This window comes from Pinus tabuliformis, chromosome 1_2 (assembly GCF_031772625.1).
Source record: "Pinus tabuliformis cultivar Carrire ecotype Pingquan chromosome 1_2, CPIR1, whole genome shotgun sequence".
Classification (NCBI taxonomy): domain Eukaryota; kingdom Viridiplantae; phylum Streptophyta; class Pinopsida; order Pinales; family Pinaceae; genus Pinus; species Pinus tabuliformis.
The window spans coordinates 14103155-14121006 of record NC_142298.1 but is presented as its reverse complement, the minus strand read 5'-3'; the positions used below and the strand labels follow the sequence as shown (position 1 = coordinate 14121006).

Sequence of the window (17852 nt, the reverse complement as noted above, 5' to 3'; positions counted from 1 at the left end):
AGGGTCCACACTATCCGCTGGTCTAATCTGCACCTTCCCACCCTATCAGCTAACTTTGCGATCCACTCATACAATTCTATCGGGAATGTTACAAAGAAGATCTCATGTATTTCCGTGAAGATATAGCGATCTAGCCACTGTTCCTCTGATACCCATGAGTTCCTATTTTCTTGAACCACAAACTCGTGGAGCTTCATATCCCACCAATCTTCAAGCTCTTTCTTTGTAGGATTCCAATGTTCCCACATTAGACACCCCTTAAGCAGATCCTGGTCCCCGTAACGAAACCATTTGTTGGCTTATATGGGCTTGACCCAGGTTCGGAAGAATTATTTAGCCAAACAAATCCTGCAGCTACCGACTCTTTCGGCAATAGCCCGCGAAGCGCAGACTGAGGTCTCACCCAAGGTAGTAGGGGAGGGTGTTGGAACCAGGTTTCCGCACCCTAGGATGTCTTGGATGTGAGATGGGGCTCGCGCGTTGTTCCGCAGCCTCACACTACGCCAGATCCGCGCAAATCGGAATGCCCTTATCACGCTTATTACATATTGAATCACTTATTACTGGTTTGGTCTAGTTAAAATGGTCTTTAAGCAAACATTTATTACTTTTGGTTAGTTCACGCATCAAGATTAACCCAATTCACATGTGTTCAACTGTAGCAAATGCAAAAATCATAATATTTCATTTATCATAAAAGAGTAAAGTTGCAATTAACACAGAATTCAGAAGAACTTATCTTTATTATCAGTCTTCAACCATACATCCAGATCCACCCTGTGCATTCAACTGCAGGGGTCCACGCACATAGCTGCGGACTTTCCAGGTCTCTGCACACACAACTGCAGAGCCTCTACCTTCTACCCTACTCCCTTGACTCGGACTTACAACTACTCTCAGACTATTCACCCATTACATATTCGGACCAAAAACCAAAAGTTTTCTGCCTTTCCCTCATAGAGCCTCGCTCTATTTATACTTTTCCTTGGCCCGTGATCCCACTGCGGGCTGACTCTATTACTATTTCTTTACATTATTTTCAAGTGGACTACCCTTTGACTCAACCTACTATAGCTCGCGCTCCGTGCTTTCCGTTGAGTCTTTTACCCTACTATTACCCAAAATTTCGGGCTTCACACCCCATACTCATTCCGCGGGGCTTCCGCTACTCAACAGTCTCCATCTTGAATCAGAATGAGTATCCCCTCCTTCTGTTTTCTGCTAGTGTGTAGTTCCCTTCGAACACACTCTTCCTCATTAATTTTCCTTTCCTTTTCTGTTTGTTTGCCTTGTACTATTTTACAAGAAAACATGGGCTTGTCCCTGGTGTTGCAACCTAATTAATTTCCAACAGTCCCATTCTTTTAGATTTAAAGCTCAACTACCAGCCTTCAATGGCTATCATATAGTTCATATTTTCCTTCCTTCAACAAGCAAGTTGAGTTTCCCAAGAAATTTGACCTCCTCATACCTCTTGGAATTCATTTCCCTTACTCATCCCATTTAATTTTTGGAAATCAATTACATGCTAAGATTGCATGGCCAAATTGAGCCATTCATGGTTAGGTTGTCAAACTAAAATGCTATCTGGTGAGGGATTATGAGTTCGTCCTCTTTCACAATCCAATGGCGATTGAGAATTATGCTATTCACATGGAATTATGCTCTTTCTATGTGTGAATAAGATTTGAACTTGGTCTGAAGAAGCGACGCTCCAAGAGAAAATTTCCTTTTGATACAAAGAGCCACAATACCAACCTGAAAGTTTTCCCAATGTAGCATTGACCACTAGGATGATCATATATGTAATTGCATGTCAAAATTTGTTGCTTCAACATGATCTCATATTTCATAATTGTTAGCTAAGGTTCTAGGGGGTTCCCATGCTTCCAGTGATGCACCTGCCACTATTTCTAGAAGTTTATGTCATGGATTATCCATCATGCTCGGTACGAAATCTGAGAGGGGATAATACAAAGGAGTTGAATAATCAAGGGAAAATATTTGAATAAATGTGTCTCATGCCTATGAATAGGAAGCCTACCACCTCATGTGACATGGAAAGCAAGGCTCTCCATCTGGATAGCTTCACAAGTTTAGCCCAACGAGCCTTGTTTGGAGGTGTGGGAGTAGTTCTGTCACCTTTAACTACATAGTTAGAGCCTTTCCTTATTCCAAAAGCTTTGATAAATGCCTTGCCATGGATTTTAAACCTTGTCTTTTTCCATTCCAATTTTTTATTAACAAAAGAAGAGCTAGGAGCTTGTTTTACCTTGTTCATGGGATAACCATCCATCTACGAGATTCACTGACCTCACATTTCCTTCTTCCAATTAACATGCGATATTGGCTTGTGCATCAACTTCTTTGTTCTAATTGTGGAGGATATGGTGATATGATTTATGAGAAAATGTTTCAAGGATGCCATAGACTCTTCAAAACAGGAGAGAGAATATATTTGTTTTAGGGAAGGAGCTTGAATGGAGGAATTTAATGATGATTAGAGAATCCCCCAAAATGATAATGGATGAGATGTCTTGCTCTTTGGCTAACTCAAGGTTGAGGAAGAGACCATACATCTCATCTTGATTATTCATTATTTTCCCTAATCCCCAAGGGAACTTTATTTCTGTTTCTCTTTGGGATTTATGAACCCTGTATTAATATGCAGTTAAAAAAAATTTATTATTATTATATATGAGTTAAAATCTATTTTTAAATTAACAAAGTTTATCTATATATATATATATATATATATATATATATATATATATAATGCTTAAGCAAGCATATAAATTCATATTAGCAAAAATGTTTTACATATAGTATAAGCCAAAGAAAACCATGAGAGCTTGTTTTCATATAGAGGGATGCCTGCATGGAGCCTGTCGTAGTCTGAGAAGCATTTTTTAGGGACCATCTACCCTTAAAAGGGAAACAAAATGATCCTTTGGTGACAACATGAGAAAATTTAGGACAATTTTGAACAGGTTCAGTACAAAAATGATGCTATCTAGATTGGCTAAAATAACTAAGGTGATTGTGAAAATAGAGAAAAAGCAAAGTCGTGTAAATCCTATTGAGAGACCTGATCATGATGAGTGCTTGACGTTGGAGATTCTTGGGGTTGACACTGCTTTGCTTTGGATTTTTTCTCTTTCTCGAGCATATCCAGGTAGGCGAAAGGGTCGACGTACCCTTCAGGGAACTAGTTAGCGCATTCCCATTCGATTACACAACCATAGGAACTTGCTAGCTGAGAGGATTCTCCCTTGGTAGCTTGGGAAAGATTATTAGGGCATTGAGGCTGGTTGTCAACCTTTGGTTCAATTTTCTTGTGGGATGGGGAACTTCCTCCTTCTGTTGGACCTTTGCCTTTTTCCTACATCGTTCGAGGGCCAAGGTTAGGTGGAATAACCTATTGGATGAAATTAATCAAATGTTGCAGCACTTTCCTGAGAGGTGATGGATGCAAGAGTTAGAGGGACAAGAGGGAAGTCAATACAAATTGATCTTGAGAGGTTGCAAAGAGATAGTCAAGTATTGTTTAGATTGGTACAAACCTCTGCCATTCTGGTAGTGGATCCATCCATGGATTCTTCCATGGACAAAAGGTGGAAAACCAACACATTTCAAACATCCTAATGCCCATCACCTAGTTGACACCACTCCTCCACTTCCATTTCTGCAATCGGACTGCAAATGTGAGGCATAACTTCTTGGTCGAAATTAAGCTCCTCTGGTTGGCCATGCTAAGGAGAGAGGGGCAGATGATCACACCCTTTTCCTCTGTGTCTGACTTTGCCTCTCTCATGGACCATATCTACTTGCTCGGGACTAAGTCACTTGGAAATAAGGTAACTAATGACTTTGTGCACAAGAGTAGAACTATGCTTGTTTGAACTTGCAAGAAGGAATTTATGAGCGAATGTGTATGCCAACAAAAGATTCGTGGCTGAAGACTAACAAAGGGCAAGGAGAATATTTTGGGTGGGCTATAGTAATGTCGACTGAACCACATTGATGATGCTCCGCTTTGACATATAATTGCCAATTGGACAAGTGTTTGATGGTGAGCTTGGGATTTGTCATAAGAGCTCTTATAGGGACCAACGTTCCGCGACATAGTAATAACAACCAGATCCAGGGAAATGTTTTTATTAATATTGTAATAATTTATATTTTACTTTGAACGAAATATTAAATAATTAAATAAATTTTACTTATTTAAGAAAAAAAAAAATTCACAAAATCTTTAGAAAAACAAAATAATATATAAAATTATTATTGTCAATATAAGACTATTGTAAAAATAAAATAAAATCATTTTAATTATAAAAAAATTAATTTTAAATATTATATCACATCCTAATTTTTTATTTTTATTTTTCTAAATATTATTGATCTATTAATATGATACAAAAAGTTGTTACAAAGAGGCTTGACCTCAAAAGTACTGAGCATCAATCATCACAAAATAAACCTGTCTGGCCTTGATTGCCCCAACATAGGGGAAACCAGTCCATGAAACTAGAAAGAAACCATACAAGGGTTATCAGTGTTATCCAAAAAAACCCAAAGACATTGCATAGCTATAACCATAAAACAGTTAACCGAAACAAAAAACCAATCATTGTAAGAAGCATCCACCTGGCAAAAAAACAAAGCATCATGTGGCTGCCAAGTGGCAAGACTAGAGATTGTCCGAGGCCAGTTCTTCTTCGATCCGACAAGCGTATTTGTACCAATCATCGTCTTCGTCTGGCATTCCCTTGCCTTGAGCTGGATGGACGGCCTCAGTGCTACCTGTGCCTGCATGCACTTTGGACGTGTCGCCCCGTCGGCTTCCCGAGGCTTGCGTGTCACCATGTTTGCTATCCGCAGCTGGTTGACTGCCAGCCACAACTTTACCATGCAGGGTTGCTTTGTCATCGTCGGGCTACTGATTACCTGGGATGCGAATACCTCTGTTGCTTGGGGCAGCCCTGTTCTGCTCATCCTTGTGCTCAAGCGGAGGGGTTTGCGGGTCAATTTCTTCAGAGAAAGTAATAGTCACAGTGGCTGTGATGATGAGTCGGGTCAAGGTGTTGCCAAAACGGAATTGAGTGGTATGGGGAGCTCCATCACTAAATTAATTAATATTAAAAAGAAAAAAATTAAATTATATAATATATATGAAAACAAAAATAGTATATAAAAATATCAACTAACCAGATGAAATTATTCTAAAAATAAAACAAAAACATCTTATTAAAGATCCTCCATAGAGTTTTTTCCAATTTTTTTCTCAAAAACATCTTAATTATGAAAAATTTAATCTTAAATATTTTGGAATATTATTAAAACAGCCAAATTATGATAGAAATGATTAAAAAAAAATATCTATAAAATTTTATGGATTGATGTGATAACAACTTTCTTTTATTTAGAAATTAACACAACCACTAACTTATTACACATTTACACATTAATGATTAATTGATATTTATTTATTATTTTTTTTTTTTGGAAAAACCTGTGAACAGTTTTGAAACCAACGTTTCGGACTAGCTTAGTGAGTCCATCATCATGACAATGGGATTTATTTATTAATTTATTTTTAAGTCTTTCCATATTATTAAAAAAATATAAAACACTTAAAAAGAAAAAATCAAACAATAGCATATGCATTAAGCACGCGGTCATTAAATGTAATGTATCCACCCTCTTGAATCTAAAACACAAAATACATGAATCACCTTGAATCTAAAACACTTAAAACTCATAAAACATGTATACACATATATACTTACATATACTTGTAAGTTATTATGATGGTATGTAAATTACTCTTTTTATAAAAATAAAATACATTTTATGAAAAAAAACTAAATATTATAAATAATAGTTTTAAAATTTTATAAATTGATATAATAGCAATTTCCTCTGTTTATTAAATAACATTATTATAAATCATATATATATATATATATATAAAGAAAAATGAAAAAACTTTCCTTCCATATTATTTAAAAAAATATAAAATATTTAAAAAAGACAAAGTCAAACAATATGCATAACGTGTCAAACAATATGCATTAAGCACGCGGTCATTAAATGTAACGTGTCAAACAATATGCATTAAGCACGCGGTCATTAAATGTAACGTGTCAAACAATATGGATTAAGCACGGGGTCATTAAATGTAACGTATCCACCTACTTGCATCTAAAACACATAATACATGTATAATGCATTTAATGTTGCACAACTAAGCGCTCATTGGTCGATGAAGAAAAACTTAAACACATAATACATCTATATATATATATATATATATATATATATATATATATGCATGTATGTATGTATAATGTAATGTATCCACTTTCTTGAATCTAAAATACATAATACATGTATATTGCATTTGATGCTGCACAACTAAGCACATTGATCCTATATATATATATGCATGTATGTATGTATAATGTAATGTATCCACTTTCTTGAATCTAAAATACATAATACATGTATATTGCATTTGATGCTGCACAACTAAGCACATTGATCCATGAAGAAAAACTTGTATGATTCAGGATAGATGATGATGCACATATATATATATAGTGTAATGTATCCACCTTCTTAAATCTAAAACACATAATACATGTATATTGCATTTAATGTTGCACAACTAAGCACTCATTGAACGATGAAGAAAAACTTGTATGATTCACGATAGATGATGATACAAGTATATATGTAAATTGATATAATAAGTAAATTACTCTTTTTATAAAAAGAAAATATATTTCATGAAAATAAAATGACTAAATATTATAAATATGTATAGTATTTTATAAATTGATATAATAGCAATTTCCTCCATTCACAAATTAACATTATTATAAATCGTTTTTACCAATTAGCATCATTATATTTTTTTTTACAAATTAACATTATTATAAATCTTTTTTTATCATATATTAATATTTAAAGTATTTTTTTCCTAACCAAATTTTATTTTTATATTAGTTAAAAAAGACATAGTCTAACTTATAGATAAAATGACTTTTTTCACAACAATTTTTGTGGTTAATTGTAACTAAAATTGTCTAAGTTTTTAAAACTCTAGTTCCAATTGCTTAAACTGCAGATTTCGAGTGTCCTCGTTTATGTATTCAAAAATACATTTTAAATTACAAAAAATCACATTGTTGAATTCTCGTAAAAAAAATCTATTTCACTAAAAATTAAAATATACCTTTAAATAATCTTTTTATAATAAATAAATAAATCTTACCAATTACAAATATAAACATTATATAGTCAACCTAAACCAATCAATATTAAATATAATATATCCACTCTTAATGTATGACATGTCCAATCAAAACTCATATGTACCTATCAAATCAAATAAAACACAGAAAAAACATATATTTTGCCCAATGTATTCTTATTCTAAAATATGTCGAATCGTATTGCAATTTGTTTGGGTGGTAATTGATGAAAAGAGAGGCATATAACTCGGCAAATATATCCCTATATGACACGTTGAAGATAAGAACAAATATTATACACTAAACATTATAAAATTAAATCTAATATATTTATTTTAATATAAAAAATATATATTATATTATTATATTAAATTGATTTTAATTTAAAACATGTTTTATTAAATCCAACTATAATAAAATATTTCAAATCCAAGTTACAGTTAGTATTACACTGCTGAGTATTCAACGAGCCACCAAGATAAATATGGGTGATCCATGACAAGTCGGCGGGATGCTGTTATGCCTTGCCATGATCGGTGACGTCCGCAAACATGCACGCAATGCCGGTAATAGTGGAAAAAAATTTAAAATACCGAGAAAAAAATGAAGGGGCGAAGAAGTGGAGCAATCTCCAAAAAAATCACAGCCCGTCTAACAGATTTTGCATGCCTCGATATTGCATGTTTGGTTCGCCTGTCGAGGAGAGATTTGCGGGTATTTCGAAATTTCCCCGAGCTTTGTCAAACGCGGACAAATTGATTATAAAGCCATTATCCTTAACCAATAGAGTGCCCTTCCATTTTTTTCTATCTTGGTCTGGATCAAGGTGTCTGATCTGTTTTCTCCTCTGCAGCAATTGCCTGTCAGTAAAATCAAGCTCTGCAGGCCTTAGGAGAAAATGCATCTCATTTGGTCATTGAAAGACCAATAAGTAGATATATAGGCTGTTCATGTGATGCTTTTTTGGGACTTTGCTGATCAATAGAGTAACAGAGTTGGGAGAAGCACGCTTGGGGAATTGCCTTCTATATATATGTATTTGTTTTTGTTTTCATATCATGGTGCAGGGTGGATTTAATGGGGGATTTAGGAGCAGTTCTTACAATAAAACTGAGGCCTGTTTTGGACCGGGAGGTAACGTTGGTGGAAATAGAACTGGGATTAATGAGGAAACTTTTTTACCAATGGTGGGTGGTGATTCTATGAGTAAAAATCATGTTGGTGTTGTAACAAAAGATGTAGGTGAAGCTGCTGCTGAAGCAAGCTCTATGAGACACAAGCGTACCAAGTATTGTCATATGGTAATTTTAACTGACAGGCAATGCTGATTATTTTTTCTTTGCTTTATTTGATTTTTTTCTTATTTTTCCCAAATCTGGTCTGCATGAAGATACACATCATTCGTTATGTTGAGTTTGGTTATCTTTCGTTGCATGAATCACAAAACATGTCGCATAGCCTATAGTTACATGAATTTGGTTGAAATAAACCAATAAGTGAAGTTTAATTCTAGGTTTGCAAAGTGAGGGATTCATTGTTTTTTTTGCATGTTTATGTTAGTATATCTGGTTTCCAATGAGCTTCTAGTTTTGAAATAAATGGAAATGGATCATGGTTGGTCTGTAACCTACTTTTTTCCCATGTATTTGTTGGACTCCTATGGGGAGAGTAATTTAGATATTGACGTAGGCCATCATGATTTTAATGATTGAAGTGGTGAACACTGAATAGATAAAGCATGATTACTGAAAATTTCTAACAAGTTGGTGGAAACCTCTAAAGCCACTGCTAGAACTTAGGTACCTTATAAAAATGTATTATGCTTGAGCCACTAGCTTTGCAAGCTCAAAATCAATTAAAACATCCATCTTCAGGGCATGTAGAGGTGAATTGAAGGGTTTTTACTATTCAACCCACCTTCCTTTACCAACAATCCATTAACTTTTTCAGAATAATGATTAGGAAAATGGATATGGCTATCAGTACTTTTATGGGTTAAATTGTAATTATATAAATCAGAATGATAAAAAGCATGTAAGCACCAGGAGCCTCCCATAAGTATGAAAATATATCTGAGCTTTAAAGTTTTTATGCTCACAATTAAATAAAACATCTTTTGATTAAAATAAGTTATCTATCATCAATAATATGATGTGTGCCCTATATTTGGTACTTTGCTTTCAGCTTTTTAAAACCTTGCTGGTTGTTAATAAATTTTGAACGTATTTTGAAAATTTGATCGTCTTGTAAGTAATAATTTTTTGAATAATTATATATGCTTTTGTGTGTTACTGACATTGTGGAGTAAATTCAGAAAGTTGTGTGTTTTAGCAAAACTTTGTTGCAGCTTTACATGGTGTAGATTTCCTTAGGGTAGTTTGCTAACCACCAATTGTTCTCTTAGATATTCATGTTCTATTTCATTTGGTGGATTAGCAGGGGAGCCCTGTAACCAGCACAACATTCTCTCAAGACATTTATTTACATCCATTGGAGGAGCCTAGCCCATTGGGTTTAACGCTGAAGAAAACTCCTTCCTTCATAGAACTTATTCAAATGAGTCTTTTAGAAAGTGACACAACGGTTCCCTTAGTTGCAAATAATTCAAGCCTAGAGGCGGGGAAAAAGGAGGATTCAAAGTATGCCTTTGCAAATAATTCAAGCCTAGAGGCAGGGAAAAAGAAGGATTCAAAGTATGCAGCAAGGCAGGCTAATGCTGAGAAGCACAAAGCCTCAAATTTTCCAGCCTTACTTTTGAGAATTGGTTCTTGGGAGGTAATGCACAAGGATTAACAATCAAGATTATATGTAAATTCATTAGTTTTGTCAGGAGTTAATTTTTTTTTGTTTTTTTGATGAAGGTTTTTTGTAGCCACATATAGAAACTTGCAAAATGGTACTAAGTAACTCAGATTAATGACTCTGCATTAACATGAAGATGCTTTTGAAATCCAGCGGACTTCAAAATACGAAGGTGACTTGGTGGCAAAATGCTATTTTGCAAAGCGTAAGCTTGTTTGGGAAGTCTTGGATGGTGGTCTGAAGAGCAAGATAGAGATTCAGTGGTCAGATATAACCTCTTTGCAGGCCAGTTTTCCAAACGATGAACCTGCCACATTAGAGATTGAAGTAAGTATATGGATTTGTTCTTTTTCATGTCTGAAGTCATGAAGTGCTGGTTTTTAAAATCTTTCTAAAGCAATATTTTTTCCTGTCTCATGCAGGTGTTGAGGCCTCCACTTTTCTATAGGGAGATAGATCCTCAGCCAAGAAAGCACACTGTTTGGCAGGTTACTTCTGACTTTACAGCAGGGCAAGCATCTACACACAGGTCAGTAATTCAAGTGACATTTTGGGATTCATTTATTTGATTTACAGAGTTTCACTTGTTAAATGTAATGTAAAATGACAACCCTATGTAGAATAATGTTTCAAGGTAGTCGTGGTCATGTTATCACTTTAACGTAAAACCCTGCCACTGAATGCATGTCTTGTTTACTCTCCCGTTTATGACAACTGTACTTTACTCTCCCCGTTTATGACAAATGTACATTTAAATTCTTAGTTTAAAATGATGAGATATGTTGATTCCATAAGACATCCATTTCCTAAGGGTTTAACGATTGTCGATATTTCTATAATGGAATGTTCATGTTTTCATGATGCCAAAGAAGAATTCCATTTCTTCAGTCAATGATAGGAGTTCCACTTTGCATTGAGATGATAGAATGGAGAGTCCTTTGTTTGAGGGGCTAGCTAGCATTTAAAAATGCCTATTTACAATCTCGACACCAACCTATGAAATTGGGAAATCAGTCAATTCATTATTCAGTGCCTGGAATGCAAATCCCATCTGCATAAAATTCCAATTCACCACAACTGTAGTTAAATCTCCTCATGCAGGTCTGTCAAAATTCAACATTAGACATATTTTTCTTCTCTTACATGCTAGAGATTGGCATGCCTTCTTCTCCCTAATCACTCCTACAAGCTATGGGAGGATCTACTGATCCTCAATTAGCTATGGGATATGAGGCATTTTCCAATTTGATGGTTCGCCTAACCTTGTAATAACTGTACAGAGCACGTTATTATATTGCCTAGTATGAATTTTACTACATGTAACTATAGATTAAAATTGTGTGGACGTAGAATCCCAGGGAGTTGATCATAGGATAATGCGTCTCTCATATGTTGCAAAACATATGCAATATGAATCTGTTCAGCATAGTTAGTCGTTATTGTCGTTACATTCTGCGTGATTTTTCCAACTAGAAGTGGGTGAATTGTCATAATGTCTGTACGATTTCGTTGAATGTGAGCTGATTCTGTAGGTTTTGTTTTATATTAAGCCAAACAATACCACATTTCTATGTTTTGCAGAAGACATTTGTTGCAGTTTGCTGAAGGAATACTTGACAGACATTATGAGAAACTTTTGCAATGTGATCATCGGTTAAACTTTCTAAGTAAGGAAGGCATCATGGGTGGGGATTCCCCATGTTTTCATTCTTGTGGTGCTGTATTTAAAGATCAGAATGGACAGAGTTGTTATGGTACAGCACGTGAGCATAAATCTAATTTCTTTCCATATTTTAATCATTCAAAAAATAGCTATCTGCCACCTTTCTCGAGTCCTCCAGGTACAAGAACTCCTACGGTTTCACTACCTTTCTCCAGTCTTCCAGGTACAGGAACATCTAGGGTTTCACCACTGGTCAAAATTCTTGAACCTCTTGAATGGGATGGCAGGGTTTTGGATGCTGCACCACAGGACACACCTTCACCCTGCTCAGGTACTTATGATATTTTTATTTTCCTGTCATTCTTTAATTGGCTTGTTAAGTCTGCTTTCAAACAACCCTAGTGTATCTAAAGCCTTTCATGGAAGTTATGGATTTTCAAGTGTGCATATTCATCCATAAGATGAGCTTAAAATTAGTGTCATTTTGATAAATTCAGTAATGGACTCACGGGCTACTGAAGAAAGTGGAATCAGTGATGCTGATGACCTTCATGCAAATGTGGCTGCTAAGTGTGATCAAACGAGATTTGCAGCACCCTATAGAGGTTTTAGAAATCAAGGGTTTGATTGGTTATCTATGAAGTCCATTGATACTTCAGGAAACCGTACAGTTTCTCGCTTATCAGAGAAGAAGCTGTGTCACAATTCAGTTCTAACTGGTGAAGGGACCTGTAAAGCAAATAAAAAGATATTCGATGATATTTCACGCTCACGGGCCACTAAAGAAAGTGGAATCAGTGATGCTGATGGCCTTCATGTGAATGTGACTGCTAAGCGCAACCAAATGATGTTTTCAGCACCCTATGGTCATTTTGGAAATGAAGACTCTGATGCTGCACCACAGGACACATATTCACCCTGCTCAGGTACTCTGATATTTTTTGGTTTTCTTTCCGTCATTCTTTAATGGGCTGGTTAAGTCTGCTTTCAAACAACCCTAGTGTATTCAAAAGCTTTAATAGAAGCTTACGGCTTTTAAATATGTATATTCATTACATTCTTGTGTCCATAAGATGAGCTTACTAGTAGTGGTATTTTGACAAATTCAGCAATGAGCTCATGGGCCACTGAAGAAAGTGGAATCAGCGATTCTGATGATCTTCACGTGAAAGTCACTGCTAAGCGCGATCCAATGAGATTTGCAGCACCCTATGGTGGTTTGGGAAATCAAGGCTTTGATTGGCTAGCAATGAAATCATCCATCGACGCTTTAATAAGCCGTACAGTTTCTGACTCATCACAGAAGAAGTTGTTTCACAATTCAGTTCCAACTGGCAAAGGGACCTCGCAAGCAAATAACATGATATTTGATAATATTTCACACTTACGGGCTACTGAAGATAGTAAAATAAATGACGCTGATGGCCTTCAAGTGAATGTGACTTCTCAATGCGACCAAATGGTATTTGCAGCACCCTATAGTGGTTTGGGAAATCAAGGCGCTGATTTTCTATCACAGAAATCCATGGATACTTTTGTAAACCGAACAGATTCTCGCTTATCAGAGAAGAATTTCTCTCACAATTCAGTTCCAACTGATGAAGAGACCTGGCAAGCCAATAGCAGAATATTCGATGATCTTGAAAAACAATTGATAAGTGATTCGTTCTTATCAGATGCAAGTGATGAGCAAAATGTTATTGCACGTATTGATTCAATGTATTCTCTTTTAGAAAAAGATGTTTCTGCAGCAAATGTATTGAATGGGAATATTAAAAGTCCAAAAAATTCAGGGGCAGCTTATGGTCTGGGAAGGCTAGAGAAAAGAGTCGATGATGGGCAAATTTGTGAGAGAAATGGTTATACGCAGGAAGAAGTTTTGAGGAGGGATGACATAATTAACTCTCAATGGAATGTAATGGCAGATAGTTACTTGCATTGTAAAGGTTCTACAGCGATTCCCAGGCAAGATTCATTAGAAGATCTGCTAGTGAATATTCCTCGAATTGGATCTTTTCCTAGGCTTTTTCTTGATTCTTCCGGTGAATTCATCACAAGTGTTGAGCCACCCGAAAGAGAAAGAGTTGGATGGGACCCTTTTCAGTGAACACTGAAGTGTGATTTCCAATGGTGACAAAGCTAGAAATGAATTGCTGGGATCATGTGTTTGTACTTCTTACAGGCTGTAACTGACAGATTGGTTTAGAGAACTGCAGGGTCCTGAAGCTTCTTGTGTTGAGTAACATCATGATACTCTTCTTTTGAAAGGTGCTAAGCATGTCTTATTTTTTGGGAATACGGTATTTGTATTTCAGACTGCATTAAAGTAAGGAAACGGTGTCACAAATTTTGAATTAATGTAAATGTACATATCGATCTATAAGTATGTTCTTGAATCAATAAATTTCTAGACCTTGCAATTCCAAGGGATGGAAAATTATTGAAACTATTTGCTTTTTCAGGGAATCAGGTTTTGCTTCTCTGTGACTCAGGTTATATGTTTTGAATTTTGCAACGAATTATGCGAAGACGAATGCATGGTTTAAGATTTGATATTAAGATGAGTGCATGGTTTAAAATTTGATATCTTTTCTCCCTTGAGCTATTGACATGGGTTCAGGTTTTGTTTTTGATTCGAGTGCATGGTTTAAGATTTGATATTAAGATGAGTGCATGGTTTAAGATCTGATATCTTTTCTCCCTTGAGCTATTGACATTGGTTCAGGTTTTGTTTTTTATTCATTAATATATGGTAGGGAACCCAAATCAAATTTGGATGTATTTGATTTGATATTGACCTGCTAGAGATTGTAAAGAACTTCGTAACCAGCGGGTTATTTTTGGTGTTTTATATGATTACTCTTATTTGGTGATTGTTTTTGATTCATTAATATATGGTAGGTAACCCAAATCAAATTTGGATGTATTTGATTTGATATTGACCTGCTACAGATTGTAAAGAACTCCGTAACCAGCGGGTTATTTTTGGTGTTTTATATGATTACTCTTATTTGGTTATCTTGTGTGTAATTATTTTGGGAAGAAATTACATAATTATCTTCAGGAGCAATCCAAGCAATGCCAACCAGTTAATTAAATTCCTTTATAATCTTTTGAGACATTATGTATTTAATATCATTGAATAGTGTATATCCTATAAATAGTTAGCAACGCAATGCAATAAACTGTTTTCATGGTATTTAAACTGCCTGCCAAGCTCCCTGAAGAATGCATGTAATAAAATGAATTCATGGTACTTCAATTGCCTGCCAAGATCCCTGAAGATTCCAGAAATGGTTGAGAAACTTTAGAAGCACCATATTCAAAATAATAGGTGTCTGTGGAGAAAGAAATCTGCAATCAACTGTTGGTTTGTAAAATTTCCAGGGAATGCCGTATTTATCCATGTTCTGCTCGAAAACATAAATTTATATGAATAGTCCAAGTGAAATATGCTGCATCTTTCTTTTATACAGTTGGGTAATTCGTGTAAGACTGATGTCGACTCTGTTCAGAAGCCCCCATTAACTTTTGTGTGATTGACTCGAGATCAAATTAATAAATGCATAGTATTCTACTCTCCTCGAAATAGGCAATGATTGATACGAACAGTCATTTCATGTGGTCTGTAAGATTGGTGTGGAGTCTGTGTTTAGACAAGATGGGTAATTGCTGTAACGATTGATGCCGAATCTGTAGAGGAGCCCCTCTAAAGTTGTGTGAGATGGACTCCAGATGAAATCGTTAAATGCATATTACTTTTGTTCTCCTCTTCACAGAGACAAGTCATATTCATGCGTTTCTTTCCTCTAATTATGGTGAATTTACCTGCAGCCAATATCTAAGTCTAGAAGCAGAAACATCGGAAGATAGTGCAGATCCCCAAACACCAGTGGACACCATATATCTAAGTCTAGAAGGAGAAACATGACCTAATCTACTGTGCCATACATAAATGAAGACATCGGAAGATGCAGTAATTATGTCTAATTGGTGAATGGAGTAATTATAATTTTTTTTGCTTGTCACTGTAATATTAGCAAGTTAGATATATAAATTAGTTAGGATGTGTAATAGCCGGCTTAAATCTTATTATAAGAAATCAAACATATTTCTTCCCATTAAATAAAAAACTAAACAAATTTGTTTACTCCCAACCACTCCAGCTACTAATTTAAAACAATATTCATATCCCAAAAAAAACATCCTCAAAAACAAATTTTCTCCAGCTATTCATTTAAAACCATATTCATATCCCTAAAAAGCATCCTCATTCAGTGCAATGAAATAGCTTAATAACGTTAGAGGAGGCAAAACCTTCGGCATAACATAAGCACTTTTATCTGGCTAAGCTGTTGCGGGGCTTATGCTGCCGTTTTCACAGCGCCAAAGATCTTATCAACTAGTTTTAAATTTGGAAGAAAGTTTTGTAATTTCGGCATTTGGAGAAAGTTTTGTAAAGTTTTATAATTTCGGTATTTGGAGTTTTGGTGTTGGAATTGATTTGTAAAGTCTTACCGGTGTTACTGTGTTTGTTGTTATCTCAAGCTAGGCTTCGTGGTCATAGTCAGCAATGCTGCCTTTCCTGGCTCAAGCGATATAGGTTCATTTTTTATGCGATGATTAGTTAGTTTATATTTGTTTAAAAATGGTTAAATAGATAGTTTTTGGAATATTTTAGACCAGAGTCATCTTTATCTTTATTGCGAGCTAATCAGACTGAGAGGAGTGAGGTCAATTTCAGAATTGGAGGGATTGATTGTGAGCTAATCAGAGGGAGAGGAGTGAGGTCAATTTCAGAATGGGAGATAGAGGAGAGATCAATTTTTGTTATTTCCTTTATTTTTGTTTTCTTTTCTGTCTAATTTCAAAAGGCTTAGTTTAAATAGGTTGCTTATTTGCCCCAAAAATCATAGAAATTCTAGCAAGATTTGGATAAAATCTGGCAAGGATTTTTGTACATCTAATTTATAGCTGTTAGACTTCAAGATCTTGGGTGCCCCAGCTGTTTTTGATGGTGCTGAATCCATTTCCATCATCAAAAACATGATTCAAACACATTTACTGCAAGATTTTTTGAAATTTTTTTACCCAAATTCCAACCATTTTTGACCATCCTGACAATTCCATCAACTCCATATCCTTCTTCATTTCAAAATACTCCCATACTCAACAATCTAATCAAGTTCAGAAATATTCCAAAATCAATCATAAAATTAATTTCGCAAATATTCCCAAAATAGAAATTCAGTTAAGTTCAACGACTCTAAGAATGGCCATTCAACCGTAAAATAGAATTTCAATTATAGTTCCATTGCATGAAGGGTAATTGTTCGGCATGAAAGCTAAAAGAGAAGATTAGAGTGGGGAGAATCAATTAAGTTCAACAACTCTAATAATAGCCATTCAACCCTAAAATAGAATTTCAAATATAGTTCCATTGCTGGAAGAATAATTGTTCCCCATGAAAGTTAAAAGATAAGATTAGAGTGGGGAGTGGATCTGTGAGATATGGGGTACTCAGATCACTCCGTTCCCAGCTGCCGACGTTGAGAAAACCTGCTATGACCGGCCTTCTCACATTACCCCCGTTTGGACCCTCACCACTTCAATGTGGAACCTGGCGACCGTTCCCCATATGTGGAATTCTACGATCACAGCGCGTACGTTGATTGATCGACGCTGCCAGAGAAGTTAAAAGAGTGGTCACTCCCTAAATTATCATCTGACTACCACTCAAGTGCCCTCGACTCCCTCATGAAACCTGAATTTCGTTCTTGGAACCGATCATCCTCTTTCGTTGCAGAGGGGTCGAATTCCGTTCTGGATACTCAAATTTCGCCTTTACAACTTCACGAAAATATTGGATATGGGGAACTTAGATCGCCTTTGTTCAGAGGAAGTAGAATTTTCGTTCCGGGGCACTCAAATATTACCTTTGTTATAGAGGAAGTCACGGCTAGAGAGACTTAGCTGCGAAAAACTCCCCTGCTAATCAAGTGGTGGTCTGCAACTGCAAACTGCAGGGAGAAGGTAAGTTTCAGGAACTCAGATTTATCATAACAGCACACATCATCAATGGGCTACCTGCGTTCAATAACCCTTATGGCTCTGTATCAAGTGTG

General features: G+C 35.6%; 1 protein-coding gene across 1 annotated transcript; it reads left to right on the top strand.

Moving 5' to 3' along the window:
• Window positions 1-7758: 7758 nt before the first annotated feature.
• LOC149204074 (uncharacterized) lies at window positions 7759-13834 on the top strand. Its single transcript, XM_089397030.1, has 7 exons — window positions 7759-8563; window positions 9702-10037; window positions 10218-10391; window positions 10487-10593; window positions 11646-12058; window positions 12225-12653; window positions 12801-13834. The coding sequence occupies exons 1-7, from the start codon at window positions 8321-8323 to the stop codon at window positions 13832-13834; spliced, it is 2736 nt and encodes a 911-aa protein (XP_089253156.1). The 5' UTR covers window positions 7759-8320.
• Window positions 13835-17852: the final 4018 nt, after the last annotated feature.